General features: G+C 40.0%; 1 protein-coding gene across 1 annotated transcript in view; it reads right to left on the bottom strand.

Annotated features, from left to right (window-relative positions):
• The window catches only part of ERN1 (endoplasmic reticulum to nucleus signaling 1), a 201,286-nt gene that overhangs the window by 117,756 nt on the left and 69,495 nt on the right, over positions 1 to 14,035 (bottom strand). The window contains exon 2 of the mRNA XM_053708131.1: positions 13,166 to 13,286. Within this exon, the coding sequence (XP_053564106.1) occupies positions 13,166 to 13,286 (121 nt within the window). The remainder of the gene's footprint in view (positions 1 to 13,165; positions 13,287 to 14,035) is intronic.

Genomic DNA, 14,035 nt, shown 5'->3' with positions numbered 1-14,035 from the left:
GGTGTATCCAGTCCACGGATTATCCATTACTTGTGGGATATTCTCATTCCCAACAGGAAGTTGCAAGAGGACACCCACAGCAGAGCTGTCTATATAGCTCCTCCCCTCACTACCATATCCAGTCATTCTCTTGCAACTCTCAACAAGCATGGAGGTAGTAAGAGATAAGTGGTGAAATGTAGCTGTTATTTTGCTTCAATCAAGAGTTTATTATTTTTAAATAGTACCGGAGTTGTGCTATTTTGTTCCAGGCAGGAAAAAAGAAGAATCTGCCTGGGATTTCTATGATCTTAGCAGGTTGTAACTAAGATCCATTGCTGTTCTCACACATGTCTGAAGAGAGAGATAACTTCAGCGGGGGAATGGCGTGCAGGTTATCCTGCTATGAGGTATGTGCAGCTAATAGTTTTCTAGAAGATGAAATGAAGGCTAGAAAATGCTGCTGATACCAAATTTATGTAAGGTAAGCCTGAATACAGTGATTTAATAGTGACTGGTATCATGCTTACTTTCTGAGGTAAAACTCTTTTATATTTACAATATAAAACGTTTGCTGGCATGTTTAAACGTTTTTATATATACTTTGGTGATAAAACTTTATTGGGGCCTAGTTTTTTTCCACATGGCTGGCTTAAATTTGCCTAGTTCCCTGAGGCTTTCCACTGTGTTACTATGAGTGGGAGGGGCCTAGTTTAGTGCTTTTTTGTGCATTAACTATTACAGACTGAGACATCCAGGAGTCCCCTGAATGCTATAGGACATCTCTAAAGGGCTCTTAGGCTTCCAAAATCGTTTGTTGGGGAAGGTAAGCCCACAGCAAGGCTGTGGCAGTTTGGTGTGACTGTTAAAAAACGTCTATATCGTTTTTTTGATCCGGTTTTTGAACTAAGGGGTTAATCATCCATTTGAAAGTGGGTGCAATGCTCTGTTAGATTATTATACACACCGTAAAAATTTCGTTTGATTTACTGCCTTTTTTCACTGTTTTTCAAATTCTGACAACATTTGTTTCTCTTAAAGGCACAGTACCGTTTTTTATATTTGCTTGTTAACTTGATTTAAAGTGTTTTCCAAGCTTGCTAGTCTCATTGCTAGTCTGTATAAACATGTCTGACATAGAGGAAACTCCTTGTTCATTATGTTTAAAAGCCATGGTGGAGCCCCCTCTTAGAATGTGTACCAAATGTACTGATTTCACTTTAAGCAATAAAGATCATATTCTGTCTTTAAAAAATTTATCACCAGAGGAATCTGTCGAGGGGGAAGTTATGCCGACTAACTCTCCCCACGTGTCAGATCCTTTGACTCCCGCTCAAGGGACTCACGCTCAAATGGCGCAAAGTACATCCAGGGCGCCCATAGCGTTTACTTTACAAGACATGGCGGCAGTCATGGATAATACACTGTCAGCGGTATTAGCCAGACTACCTGTATTTAGAGGAAAGCGAGATAGCTCTGGAGTTAGACGAAATACAGAGCATACTGACGCTTTAAGAACTATGTCTGATACTGCCTCACAATATGCAGAAGCTGAAGAAGGAGAGCTTCTTTCTGTGGGTGATATTTCTGACTCAGGGAAGATGATGCAACCTGATTCTGATATTTCTACATTTAAATTTAAGCTTGAACACCTCCGCGTGTTACTCAGGGAGGTTTTACCTGCTCTGAATGACTGTGATACAATTGCAGTGCCAGAGAAATTGTGTAGACTGGATAAATACTATGCAGTGCCGGTGTGTACTGATGTTTTTCCAATACCTAAAAGGTTTACAGAAATTATTACTAAGGAATGGGATAGACCAGGTGTGCCGTTCTCTCCCCCTCCTGTTTTTAGAAAAATGTTTCCAATAGACGCCACCACACGGGACTTATGGCAGACAGTCCCTAAGGTGGAGGGAGCAGTTTCTACTCTAGTAAAGCGTACTACTATCCCTGTCGAGGACAGTTGTGCTTTTTTTTTTAGATCCAATGGATAAAAAATTAGAGGTTACCTTAAGAAAATATTTATTCAACAAGGTTTTATCCTACAGCCCCTTGCATGCATTGCCCCTGTCACTGCTGCTGCGGCGTACTGGTTTGAGTCTCTGGAAGAGGCTTTACAGGTAGGGACTCCATTGGATGACATACTTGGCAAACTTAGAGCACTTAAGCTAGCCAATTCTTTTATTCTGATGCCATTGTTCATTTGACTAAACTAACGGCTAAGAATTCTGGTTTTGCTATACAGGCGCGCAGAGCGCTATGGCTTAGATCATGGTCAGCTGACGTGACTTCAAAATCTAAGCTACTTAACATTCCCTTCAAGGGGCAGACCCTATTCGGGCCTGGTTTGAAGGAGATTATTGCTGATATCACTGGAGGAAAGGGTCATGCCCTTCCTCAGGATAGGTCCAAACCAAGGGCCAAACAGTCTAATTTTCTTGCCTTTCGAAACTTCAAGGCAAGTGCGGCATCAACTTCCTCTAATGCAAAACAAGAGGGAACTTTTGCTCAGTCCAAGACGGTCTGGAGACCTAACCAGACCTGGAACAAGGGTAAGCAGGCCAAAAAACCTGCTGCTGCCTCTAAGACAGCATGAAGGAACGGCCCCCTATCCTGTAACGGATCTAGTAGGGGGCAGACTTTTGCTCTTCGCCCAGGCGTGGGCAAGAGATGTCCAGGATCCCTGGGCGTTGGAAATTATATCCCAGGGATATCTTCTAGACTTCAAGGCTTCCCCCCCAAAAGGGAGATTTCACCTTTCACAATTATCTGCAAACCAGATAAAGAGAGAGGCATTCTTACACTGTGTACAAGACCTCCTAGTTATGGGAGTGATCTATCCAGTCCCAAAGGAGGAACAGGGACAGGGATTTTACTCAAATCTGTTTGTGGTTCCCAAAAAAGAGGGAACCTTCAGACCAATTTTGGATCTAAAGATCTTAAACAAATTCCTCAGAGTTCCATCATTCAAGATGGAGACTATTCGTACCATCCTACCTATGATCCAGGAGGGTCAATACATGGCGGTCCTAAGGCCACGGGGCATAGCAGTGGCCCCTTATTTAGACGACATCCTGATTCAGGCGTCAAACTTCCAAATTGCCAAGTCTCATACGGACATAGTGTTGGCATTTCTGAGGTCGCATGGGTGGAAGGTGAACGAGAAAAAGAGTTCTCTATCCCCCCTCACAAGAGTTTCCTTCCTAGGGACTCTGATAGATTCTGTAGAAATGAAAATTTACCTGACTGAGTCCAGGTTATCAAAACTTCTAAATTCCTGCCGTGTTCTTTATTCCATTCCTCGCCCTTCGGTGGCTCTGTGCATGGAAGTAATAGGCTTAATGGTAGTGGCAATGGACATAGTGCCGTTTGCACGCCTACATCTCAGACCGCTGCAACTATGCATGCTCAGTCAGTGGAATGGGGATTACACAGATTTGTCCCCTTTACTGAATCTGGACCAAGAGACCAGGGATTCTCTTCTCTGGTGGTTATCTCGGGTCCATCTGTCCAAAGGTATGACTTTTCGCAGGCCAGATTGGACAATTGTAACGACAGATGCCAGCCTTCTAGGTTGGGGTGCAGTCTGGAACTCCCTGAAGGCTCAGGGATCGTGGACTCAGGAGGAGTCACTCCTTCCAATAAACATTCTGGAACTAAGTGCGATATTCAATGCTCTTCAGGCTTGGCCTCATCTAGCGACGATGAGGTTTATCAGATTTCAGTCGGACAACATCACGACTGTGGCTTACATCAACCATCAAGGGGTAACAAGGAGTTCCCTAGCGATGTTAGAAGTCTCAAAGATAATTCGCTGGGCAGAGATTCACTCTTGCCACCTATCAGCTATCCATATCCCAGGTGTAGAGAACTGGGAGGCGGATTTTCTAAGTCGTCAGACTTTTCGTCCGGGGGTGTTTGCACAATTGGTTCTTCGTTGGGGCGAACCAGAACTGGATCTCATGGCGTCTCGCCAGAACGCCAAGCTTCCTTGTTACGGATCCAGGTCCAGGGACCCCAAGACAACGCTGATAGATGCTCTAGCAGCACCTTGGTCCTTCAACCTGGCTTATGTGTTTCCACCGTTTCCTCTGCTCCCTCGTTTGATTGCCAAAGTCAAGCAGGAGAGAGCATCGGTGATCTTGATAGCGCCTGCGTGGCCACGCAGGACTTGGTATGCAGATCTGGTGGACATGTCATCCTTTCCACCATGGACTCTGCCACTGAGACAGGACCTTCTACTTCAAGGTCCTTTCAACCATCCAAATCTAATTTCTCTGAGGCTGACTGCCTGGAGATTGAACGCTTGATTTTATCAAAGCGTGGTTTCTCTGAGTCAGTCATTGATACCTTGATTCAGGCACGGAAGCCTGTCACCAGGAAAATCTATCATAAAATATGGCGTAAATATCTTTATTGGTGTGAATCTAAGGGCTACTCGTGGAGTAAGGTCAGGATTCCCAGGATATTATCTTTTCTCCAAGAAGGATTGGAGAAAGGATTGTCAGCTAGTTCCTTAAAGGGACAGATTTCTGCACTATCTATTCTTTTGCACAAGCGTCTGGCGGATGCCCCAGACGTTCAGGCATTTTGTCAGGCTTTAGTTAGAATCAAGCCTGTGTTTAAACCTGTTGCTCCACCTTGGAGCTTAAATTTGGTTCTTAAAGTTCTTCAGGGGGTTCCGTTTGAACCTCTTCATTCCATAGATATCAAACTTTTATTTTGGAAAGTTCTTTTTTTGGTAGCTATTTCCTCGGCTCGTAGAGTTTCCGAGTTATCTACCTTACAATGTGATTCTCCTTATCTGATCTTCCATGCAGATAAGGTATTTCTGCGTACCAAACCTGGGTTTTTACCTAAGGTGGTATCTAATAAGAATATCAATCAAGAGATTGTTGTTCCGTCTTTGTGTCCTAATCCTTCTTCAAAGAAGGAGCGTCTATTACACAATCTGGACGTGGTTCGTGCTTTAAAGTTTTACTTACAAGCTACTAAAGATTTTCAACAAACATCTGCTTTGTTTGTTGTGTACTTTGGACAGAGGAGAGGTCAAAAGGCTTCGGCAACCTCTCTTTCTTTTGGCTAAGAAGCATAATCCGCTTAGCCTATGAGACTGCTGGCCAGCAGCCTCCAGAAAGGATTACAGCTCATTCTACTAGAGCTGTGGCTTCCACATGGGCCTTTAAAAATGAGACTTCTGTTGAACAGATTTGCAAGGCGGCGACTTGGTCTTCGCTTCATACTTTTTCAAAATTCTACAAATTTGATACTTTTGCTTCTTCGGAGGCTATTTTTGGGAGAAAGGTTTTACAGGCAGTGGTACCTTCCGTTTAAGTACCTGCCTTGTCCCTCCCTTCATCCGTGTACTTTAGCTTTGGTATCCCACAAGTAATGGATGATCCTTGGACTGGATACACCTTACAAGAGAAAACATAATTTATGCTTACCTGATAAATTTATTTCTCTTGTGGTGTATCCAGTCCACGGCCCGCCCTGTCATTTTAAGGCAGGTATTTTTTAATTTTAAACTACAGTCACCACTGCACCCTATGGTTTCTCCTTTCTCTGCTTGTTTTCGGTCGAATGACTGGATATGGTAGTGAGGGGAGGAGCTATATAGACAGCTCTGCTGTGGGTGTCCTCTTGCAACTTCCTGTTGGGAATGAGAATATCCCACAAGTAATGGATGATCCGTGGACTGGATACACCACAAGAGAAATAAATTTATCAGGTAAGCATAAATTATGTTTTTATGCTGCAGAAGCAAGACTGGAGGCTGTAAAAATAGGATACATTTCATTTTAAATATGCATGAATAAAACATCTCAAAAGCTTTAAAAGCTGCAGTTTTACTAAGGATTTGAATTGAATTGATACATGGCACGTCCCTTTAAAGTTACTAGTAAAAAAAGATAAGCAGTTGCAAAATTTCAGATTTATTATGTTTGCAACATAAAAGTTTAACTGGATAAGAAACTTTAAAAAAATGTCCATGGCTTATCTAATTATGTCATTTGGATACACATATTTGCCATGTCTATTTCAAAGAACCGACAGGACCTGTTTACCTTACAGTTCTGTATTTCTGCACATGCATGATGCAATACCTGTGAAAGCCACTGCACAGGCTGGCAGGTCGCTGGGTTACAGAACATTTGTTGAGGTTATATCCTTAAAGGGACAGTAAAGTCATAATTAGACATTCATGATTACAGACCATACAAATTTAAACAACTTTCCATTTACTTCTATTTGTAACTTTGCTTCCTTCTCTTGTTATCCTCTGCTAAAGGTTTATCTAGGAAAGCTCATGAGCAACAAAGAACCTAGGTTCTAGCTGCTGATTGGTGGCTGCATATATATATATATATATATATATATATATATACACACACACACACACGGGTGGCCCTCGCTTTACGCCGGTTCAATTTGCGCCGTTTCAGAATAACAACCTTGAAAAGCATTGAAAAGCAGTGCACTAATTAAAATAGCCAGTAGGTGGAGCTGTCCGCTTGTGTTGCAGCAAAGTTATGCAAGCTTAGCAGACTGAAATGTATCTGTGTACACAGAACAGATCTTAGCTATCGAGCAACAAGATCTAGCAGCCACTTCCCTTTTATCTTCCTGCCCAGCTGCTTGAGGTGAGGGTGTCTAACTGCCTATTAATCACTCCAGATTGAAATGCATAGAATAGGTGTAGACCCAATATTATCTAACATGCTAACAATGCAGATAACTGTTTGCAGAAAAATGCAAGTTAAAAACGTTTTTGTTCATTAAACTTCGTTTGATGATACAGTCTGTTGTGTGATTATTTAATTAGGTTTATAACGCTGTTTAGCATTTAAAGTCTTCATTACAAAGCTTTAAAAATAATGTATTAGATGTTACTTATGACAATTTTGAGAGGGGCCTGGAACCTAACTCCCTCACTTCCCTTTGACTTACATTATAAACTGGGTTTTAATTTACAACCATTCCTTCTGGAACCTAACCCCGACGTAAACTGAGGGCTACATATATATATATATATATATATATATATATAAAACACATAGAGACACCCAGCACTCACCAGCTAGCTCACAGCTAAGATAAAATCACAACTGGAAAGGTTAGTTACCGCATCTGGCCAAATGGGAAAAGCTCAGACACCACGTCAAGGTCCTTTCCACTGCCTGAGTCCCTAACACAGCCACACCATGCAAGCTTACAAAGCCAAACAAACTGAGAACAAAGAAGGGGTGCACAGGTGGTTGTAATCACCCAGAGAAATACAAAACACGGAAGGGAACTGCACTCCAAGACCGGACCAGGTACACATCCAGTGACTCAGCAACATCCCAGCCCTGGGTGCTAAATAGCACTCCAAAAAAAGCTGTGATGTCACCAGAGCCACAGGCAGTTAACCCCAGTCCGGAATGGGTGCAAGAAACAAGGGGGATTACAAACAAAAAGTAATACAACACATAGAGACACCCAGCACTCCCCAGCTAGCTCACAGCTAAGATAAAATCACAACTGGAAAGGTTAGTTACCGCATCTGGCCAAATGGGAAAAGCTCAGGCACCACGTCAAGGTCCTTTCCACTGCCAAAAAAGCCAAACAAAACTGAGAACAAAGAAGGGGTGCACAGGTGGATGTTAGGGACTCAGGCAGTGGAAAGGACCTTGACATGGTGCCTGAGCTTTTCCCATTTGGCCAGATGCGGTAACTAACCTTTCCAGTTGTGATTTTATCTTAGCTGTGAGCTAGCTGGTGAGTGCTGGGTGTCTCTATGTGTTGTATTACTTTTTGTTTGTAATCTCCCTATGTTTCTTGCACCCATTCCGGACTGGGGTTAACTGCCTGTGGCTCTGGTGACATCACATTTTTTTTTGGAGTGCTATTTAGCACCCAGAGCTGGGATGTTGCTGTGTCACTGGATGTGTACCTGGTCCGGTCTTGGAGTGCAGTTCCCTTCCGTGTTATATATATATATATATATATACATACATACAGATTGTCATTGGCTCACCCATGTGTTCAGTTAGAAACCAGTAGTGCATTGCTGCTCCTTCAACAAACGATACCAAGAAAATGAAGCAAATTTGATAAAAGAAGTAAACTGGAAAGTTGTTTGAAATGGTATGTTCTACCTAAATCATGAAAGAAAATGGTTGGGTTTCATGTCCCTTTAAACAGTCACAGTCTATACATACAGTACTGTGCAAAAGTTTTAGGCAGGTGTGTAAAGTAAGAATGCTTTTCACAAACAGAAATGTTAATAGTCTATTTTTTATCAATTAATAAAACGCAAAGTGAGTAAACAGAATAAAAAACAAAATCAAATCAATATTTGGTGTGATCACCCTTTGCCCTCAAAACAGCATCAGTTCATCTAGGTACGTTTGCACACAGTTTATAAGGATCTCGGCAGGTAGGTTGTTCCAAACATCTGGGAGAACTAACCACAGTTCTTCTGTGGATTAAGGCAGCCTCTGTTGCTTCAGTCTCTTCATGTAAATCCCAGACAGACTAGCTGTTGAGATTAAATCCCTGTGAAGGCCATACCATCACTTCCAGGACTCTGTTTTCTTCTTTTCATTAAAGATACTTCTTAATGACTTTGGCTGTATGTTTGGGGTTGTTATAATGCTGCAGAATAAATTTGGGGCCAATCAGATGCCTCCCTAATGGTATTGAATCATGAATAAGTATCTGCCTGTACTTTTTAGCATTGAGGAGACCATTAATTCTGACCAAATCACCAACTCAATTTCCATTAATGCTGCCCCAAACTTGCAAGGAACATTCATTATGGTTCACGGCTGCCTGTAGACACTCATTCCCTTGTATTGCTTTGCAGCCCTTTGGCTATAGCAGAATGCAGTGTGTATGCCAAATATTTCAAAATTTGACTCGCATGGTGTTGTTTCCACGTTGGAGGTGTCGTTTTTTTGGCCGCAAGATATCCATGAACACCATTTTAGACCAGAGTTTCACTGGACAATAGATGAATGTACCAGGGTCCACTAGATTCTGCCAATTCTAAGCTGATGACGCTGATGTTCCCATTGAGAAATTAAGTAAGCACGATGTGTCTCATCTGCTGCACTAAGTTTCCTGTTTCTTTGTGCTTCTTCGGAGCTTGGACAGTACACCTGGAAACCCCAGTCCGACTTGAAATTTCTCCCTGGGGGAGACCTTGCTGATGCAGTAGAACTACCTTGTGTCTTTTGCTGGGCTCAGTCTTGCCATGGTGTATGACTTTTTTTTTTTTTTTGAGGTCCTCAGTAACCTCACTTTGTAAGCAGAGTTTATCTGTTCCTCTTCCAATTGTATTCCTCCTACATATTAAATGGATGATCATTAACACCTGTTTGGTGTAATTGTTTAATCATGCACCTGACTATATGCCTAAAAAATCCCTGATATTGCGCAAGTGTACCTAGAAGAACTGATGCCATTTTGAAAACAAAGGGTGGTCACACCAAATATTGATTTAGATTTTTCTTCTGTTCACTCGCTTTAGATTTTGGTAAAAAAAAAATATTATCATTTCAGGGTTTTTTTAAAGCATTTTTCCACACCTGCATATAACACAGCAGTATATATGGATTATGTGATTGGCTAACAGCTGTCACATGAAACAGGAAGCAAGAAAAAAATAACTGAAATGTGTGGGGGGAAAAATCTACTACTTATTTATTTGAAATTCAGACTAAGTGTTATTTCATTGTCTTTTTATGCATTTGTTGATTATGCAATTTCACTGTATTTAATGGTCTTTTACCTTTAACAGAATATTTTATTAAGAACCCAATTACTCTATGAAGGATAATATTGCATACTAATGACCCTACAATATGCTACACATTAAAATGTTTAGTTCAGTGCAGATGCTAATTTTTTATCTCTTTCTCCAGTTGACCACACAAAGAGAAAATAAAATGAACATACTCAAGTCTTTCAAGACAAATGTCTGCAAATGTTACAAATCAAACATCAGTTCTAAATGCTTATCTTCTGCAATGCAGTTTCAATTGTGTGCATGTATTTTGCACACACACACACACACATATATATATATATATAAATAAAAATTACTCTGTCCCCTAAAAAAGACATAACTATAGACCACTTAAAGGGACAGTCTACTCCAGAATTATATTGTTTATAAAGATAGCTAATCCCTTTATTACCCATTCCCCAGTTTTGCATAACCTACACGGTTATATTAATATACATTTTACCTCTGTGATACCCTTGTATCTAAGCCTCTGCAGACTGTCCCCTTAGTTTTTTGACAGACTTGCATTTTAGCCAATCAGTGCCCTCTCATAAGTTACTCCACGGGCATGAGCACAATGTTATCTATATGGCGCACATGAACTTACACCCTCTAGCTGTGAAAAATTGTCAAATGCATGGAGATAAGAGAAAGCCTTCAAGTGCTTAGAAATTAGCATATGAGCCCACTGAGGTTTAGCTTCCAACAAAGCTAAACCTCAGAACTAAAGAACCAAGCAAATTTGAATATAAAAGTGAATTGGAAAGTTGTTTAAAATTCCATGCCCTATACAAATCATGAAAATTTAATTTTGACTAGACTGTCCCTTTAACCTTTAGTTACTATGTTTTGTTTTACTACAGCCACTTCACAGTTGCATCTAAGAGGTGTTTAAGTTTTAGCTTATTTCATTAAAAAAATCTAAAAAATCCTCTCTAAATTGTCCCTTTAATGGTGGATGATGAGCTTCACAGACTTAGGAACCAAACTCTGGAGTATCATCTAGATCAGTGATTTTTAACCTTTTTTTTGCCGTGGCACACGTTTTTACATTAAAAAATCCTGTGGCACACCACCATCCCAAAATTTAAAAAAAAAATCACACATTGTAGCCTAATACAGCATATATATACACATACAAACACACACCCACACATACTGTATGTATTGTGCTGTTATGCCATGCCTCCTACAGACTACCCCTGCACTGGGAGTAAAAAACAAGCAAAGTTTAAAAAATATGTCACACTGTTGTCAGTCTGCCGCGGCAAACCTGAGGATCTCCCACGGCACACTGGTTGAAAAACACTGATCTAGATGATACTGTCAATGTGAAAATGTGGCTTCTAATCTACATTGCAGCAGATACTGTTGCTGTGAAAACTTGATAAGTAGATTAGGTGTGATAAGCAATTTGGTAAAGTTTGTTATTTATGAAATATAAAGGAAATTTCTCAACTCTTGAAGGAACAGAATGGTTAGGTTGATATTTTTACGTAATGTACTTTCTTTCCCCTATGGGGTTTTGAGGGTTATAAAAAAAAAATCTTATCTGCACATACTCAGCGAAACGCAAAGAGCCATAACATTTTGTTGTAATAAACCTGGTAACTGGAGTTCTGAACTGCTGAAGTGGATGTGCAGTGCATCATCTAACTGTGGTAGTCATTCAGAGAGATATATTTAAAAGCAGGGCTCAGCAAACCCAGGCAGCAGGGAGCCACTGCGACCTTAAAAAAATTAGGCCATGGTGACATATATATTATATATATATATATATATATATATATATATATATATATATATATATATATATATATATATATAACTCATTGTGTAGTTCATTAACAAATCTAGACAGGCCCAGAGGCTTGTTTACCCACAGAAAACCTCTGAATTACATAGTTTCCAATGCAGCAAAGGATTCTGGGTAAGATATGCAAATTAAGTACACAATGACACACCTTTTTACTTCAGTCTGCTTTTCAGCAGGTTCCCTTTACACCGAAGTATCGCTGTTCACACAGCTTATAAACTTAGCTAGGGTTAGTGCAGTGATTCATAACCATCCCAGGACAGCTGTTTCGTGGTTTTTGCCACTCATCAGCTGGGAGTAGGTTAGAATCACTGCTGGGTGAAGTTGATTCCGGGCAGAAAACAACAACATTTTAAATTAGGGGGAGATAAAAGGTGAGTTTAAAATCCTCCACTACGCACAAAATATAGAAAAAATAACTCATTGTGTAGTTCATTAACAAATCTAGACAGGCCCAGAGGCTTGTTTACCCACAGAAAACCTCTGAATTACATTGTTTCCAATGCAGCAAAGGATTCTGGGTAAGATATGCAAATTAAGTACACAATGACACACCTTTTTACTTCAGTCTGCTTTTCAGCAGGTTCCCTTTACGCCGAAGTATCGCTGTTCACACAGCTTATAAACTTAGCTAGGGTTAGTGCAGTGATGAGTTATTTTTTCTATATTTTGTGCGTAGTGGAGGATTTTAAACTCACCTTTTATCTCCCCCTAATTTAAAATGTTGTTGTTTTCTGCCCGGAATCAACTTCACCCAGCAGTGATTCTAACCTACTCCCAGCTGATGAGTGGCAAAAAACACGAAACAGCTGTCCTGGGATGGTTATGAATCACTGCACTAACCCTAGCTAAGTTTATAAGCTGTGTGAACAGCGATACTTCGGCGTAAAGGGAACCTGCTGAAAAGCAGACTGAAGTAAAAAGGTGTGTCATTGTGTACTTAATTTGCATATCTTACCCAGAATCCTTTGCTGCATTGGAAACAATGTAATTCAGAGGTTTTCTGTGGGTAAACAAGCCTCTGGGCCTGTCTAGATTTGTTAACGAACTACACAATGAGTTATTTTTTCTATATTTTGTGCGTAGTGGAGGATTTTAAACTCACCTTTTATCTCCCCCTAATTTAAAATGTTGACACACACGCACATATATATATATATATATATATATATATATATACACACGCACATATATATATATATATATATATATATATATATATATATATATATATATATATATATATATATATACACACATATACATACATACACATATATACACACACACGCACACATAAATGTTCTAACTCAGTGCTTGACAGAGCTGTTTAAAAATCAGGAGCCAGTAAGAATATTTAGGAGCCAGACAGTGGTATTTGTATATAGATATATAGAGAATAACCGAAAAAGTTTGGAATCAGGGGCTCGCTGTTCTAACTAATTTGATTATTTTATTATTATACTAGAATGCCCCTTTAAAACATAATAGGTCCTATACAGAACAGAGAAGTGTCTGCTGTTAACAGTGTCAAAGTTATTAACACGCTAAGTACCTTACATACATTTTACTTCTGGGCATATGTACATTACCTTCTTTCAATGTCCATTTAATGGAGCCGGTTCTCTTGCTGACAGCATGCAGACTTCCATCCAATGTGGACACAAACAGCAGTGTTTCTGGCAGTGATACTGTGCTGCATCCTCCACCATCCTGTGAATAACATATAGATCATACATTATAGAATTACAGCATGATGGCACCGATTATTCACAGAGCAGTGGCTGCCATTTTAAAGAGACCCAAATGCAAACTGCCGCATTCAGGAAAGACAAATGTATTTTAAATTTAGGAGCCAGAATGAATTCTGAGGAGCCAGTCACACTTTTTTTTTTTACTTCTGATTTTCTCCTTTCAGAAAAGTATCCAGCAGTCACAAGGAAGGCAATACAACCAAAAGGGAGCTGTTCTCTCCAAGTATTGGTCTTTGGTTTATAGACAGTTATAAAATAAAGAAGCATGAATATGTACACAATGTGATAAAGTAATGAGCTTTGATTATACCTACAAGCTCAACCAATTTTATTAGGATGTGGCTTCAAAACACAAAATCAGCTAATTCATATACACAAAAAAAAGTATAAAAAGCAAACTCTCATATATTTTATACTCTGTAGTTGGTAAAAAAGGATTTGGAAACACATTAAGGGAAAAAAAACAATTTTACAGTATACTGTCCCTTTATATTTAGTTAGGGGGTCCTTTCAGGGCCGTTTTAGACAAAGAGGCATTAGATCATCTGCCAAACCATCTTCTGCTGTCCACTTCCAGGAAGCAAACAGTTAATCCCTATAATTTTGCAGAGTCTCTGTTAACCTGAGTGCGACAAAAAAATGCGATGCCAAATGCACATATGGGCAGTGTTTACCTAAAAGGGACACTGAACCCAACATTTTTCTTTC

The sequence above is a fragment of the Bombina bombina genome, chromosome 1, assembly GCF_027579735.1.
Source record: "Bombina bombina isolate aBomBom1 chromosome 1, aBomBom1.pri, whole genome shotgun sequence".
NCBI lineage: Eukaryota > Metazoa > Chordata > Amphibia > Anura > Bombinatoridae > Bombina > Bombina bombina.
The sequence above is the reverse complement of the archived record's forward strand: the minus strand, read 5'-3'. Positions and strand labels throughout refer to the sequence as shown.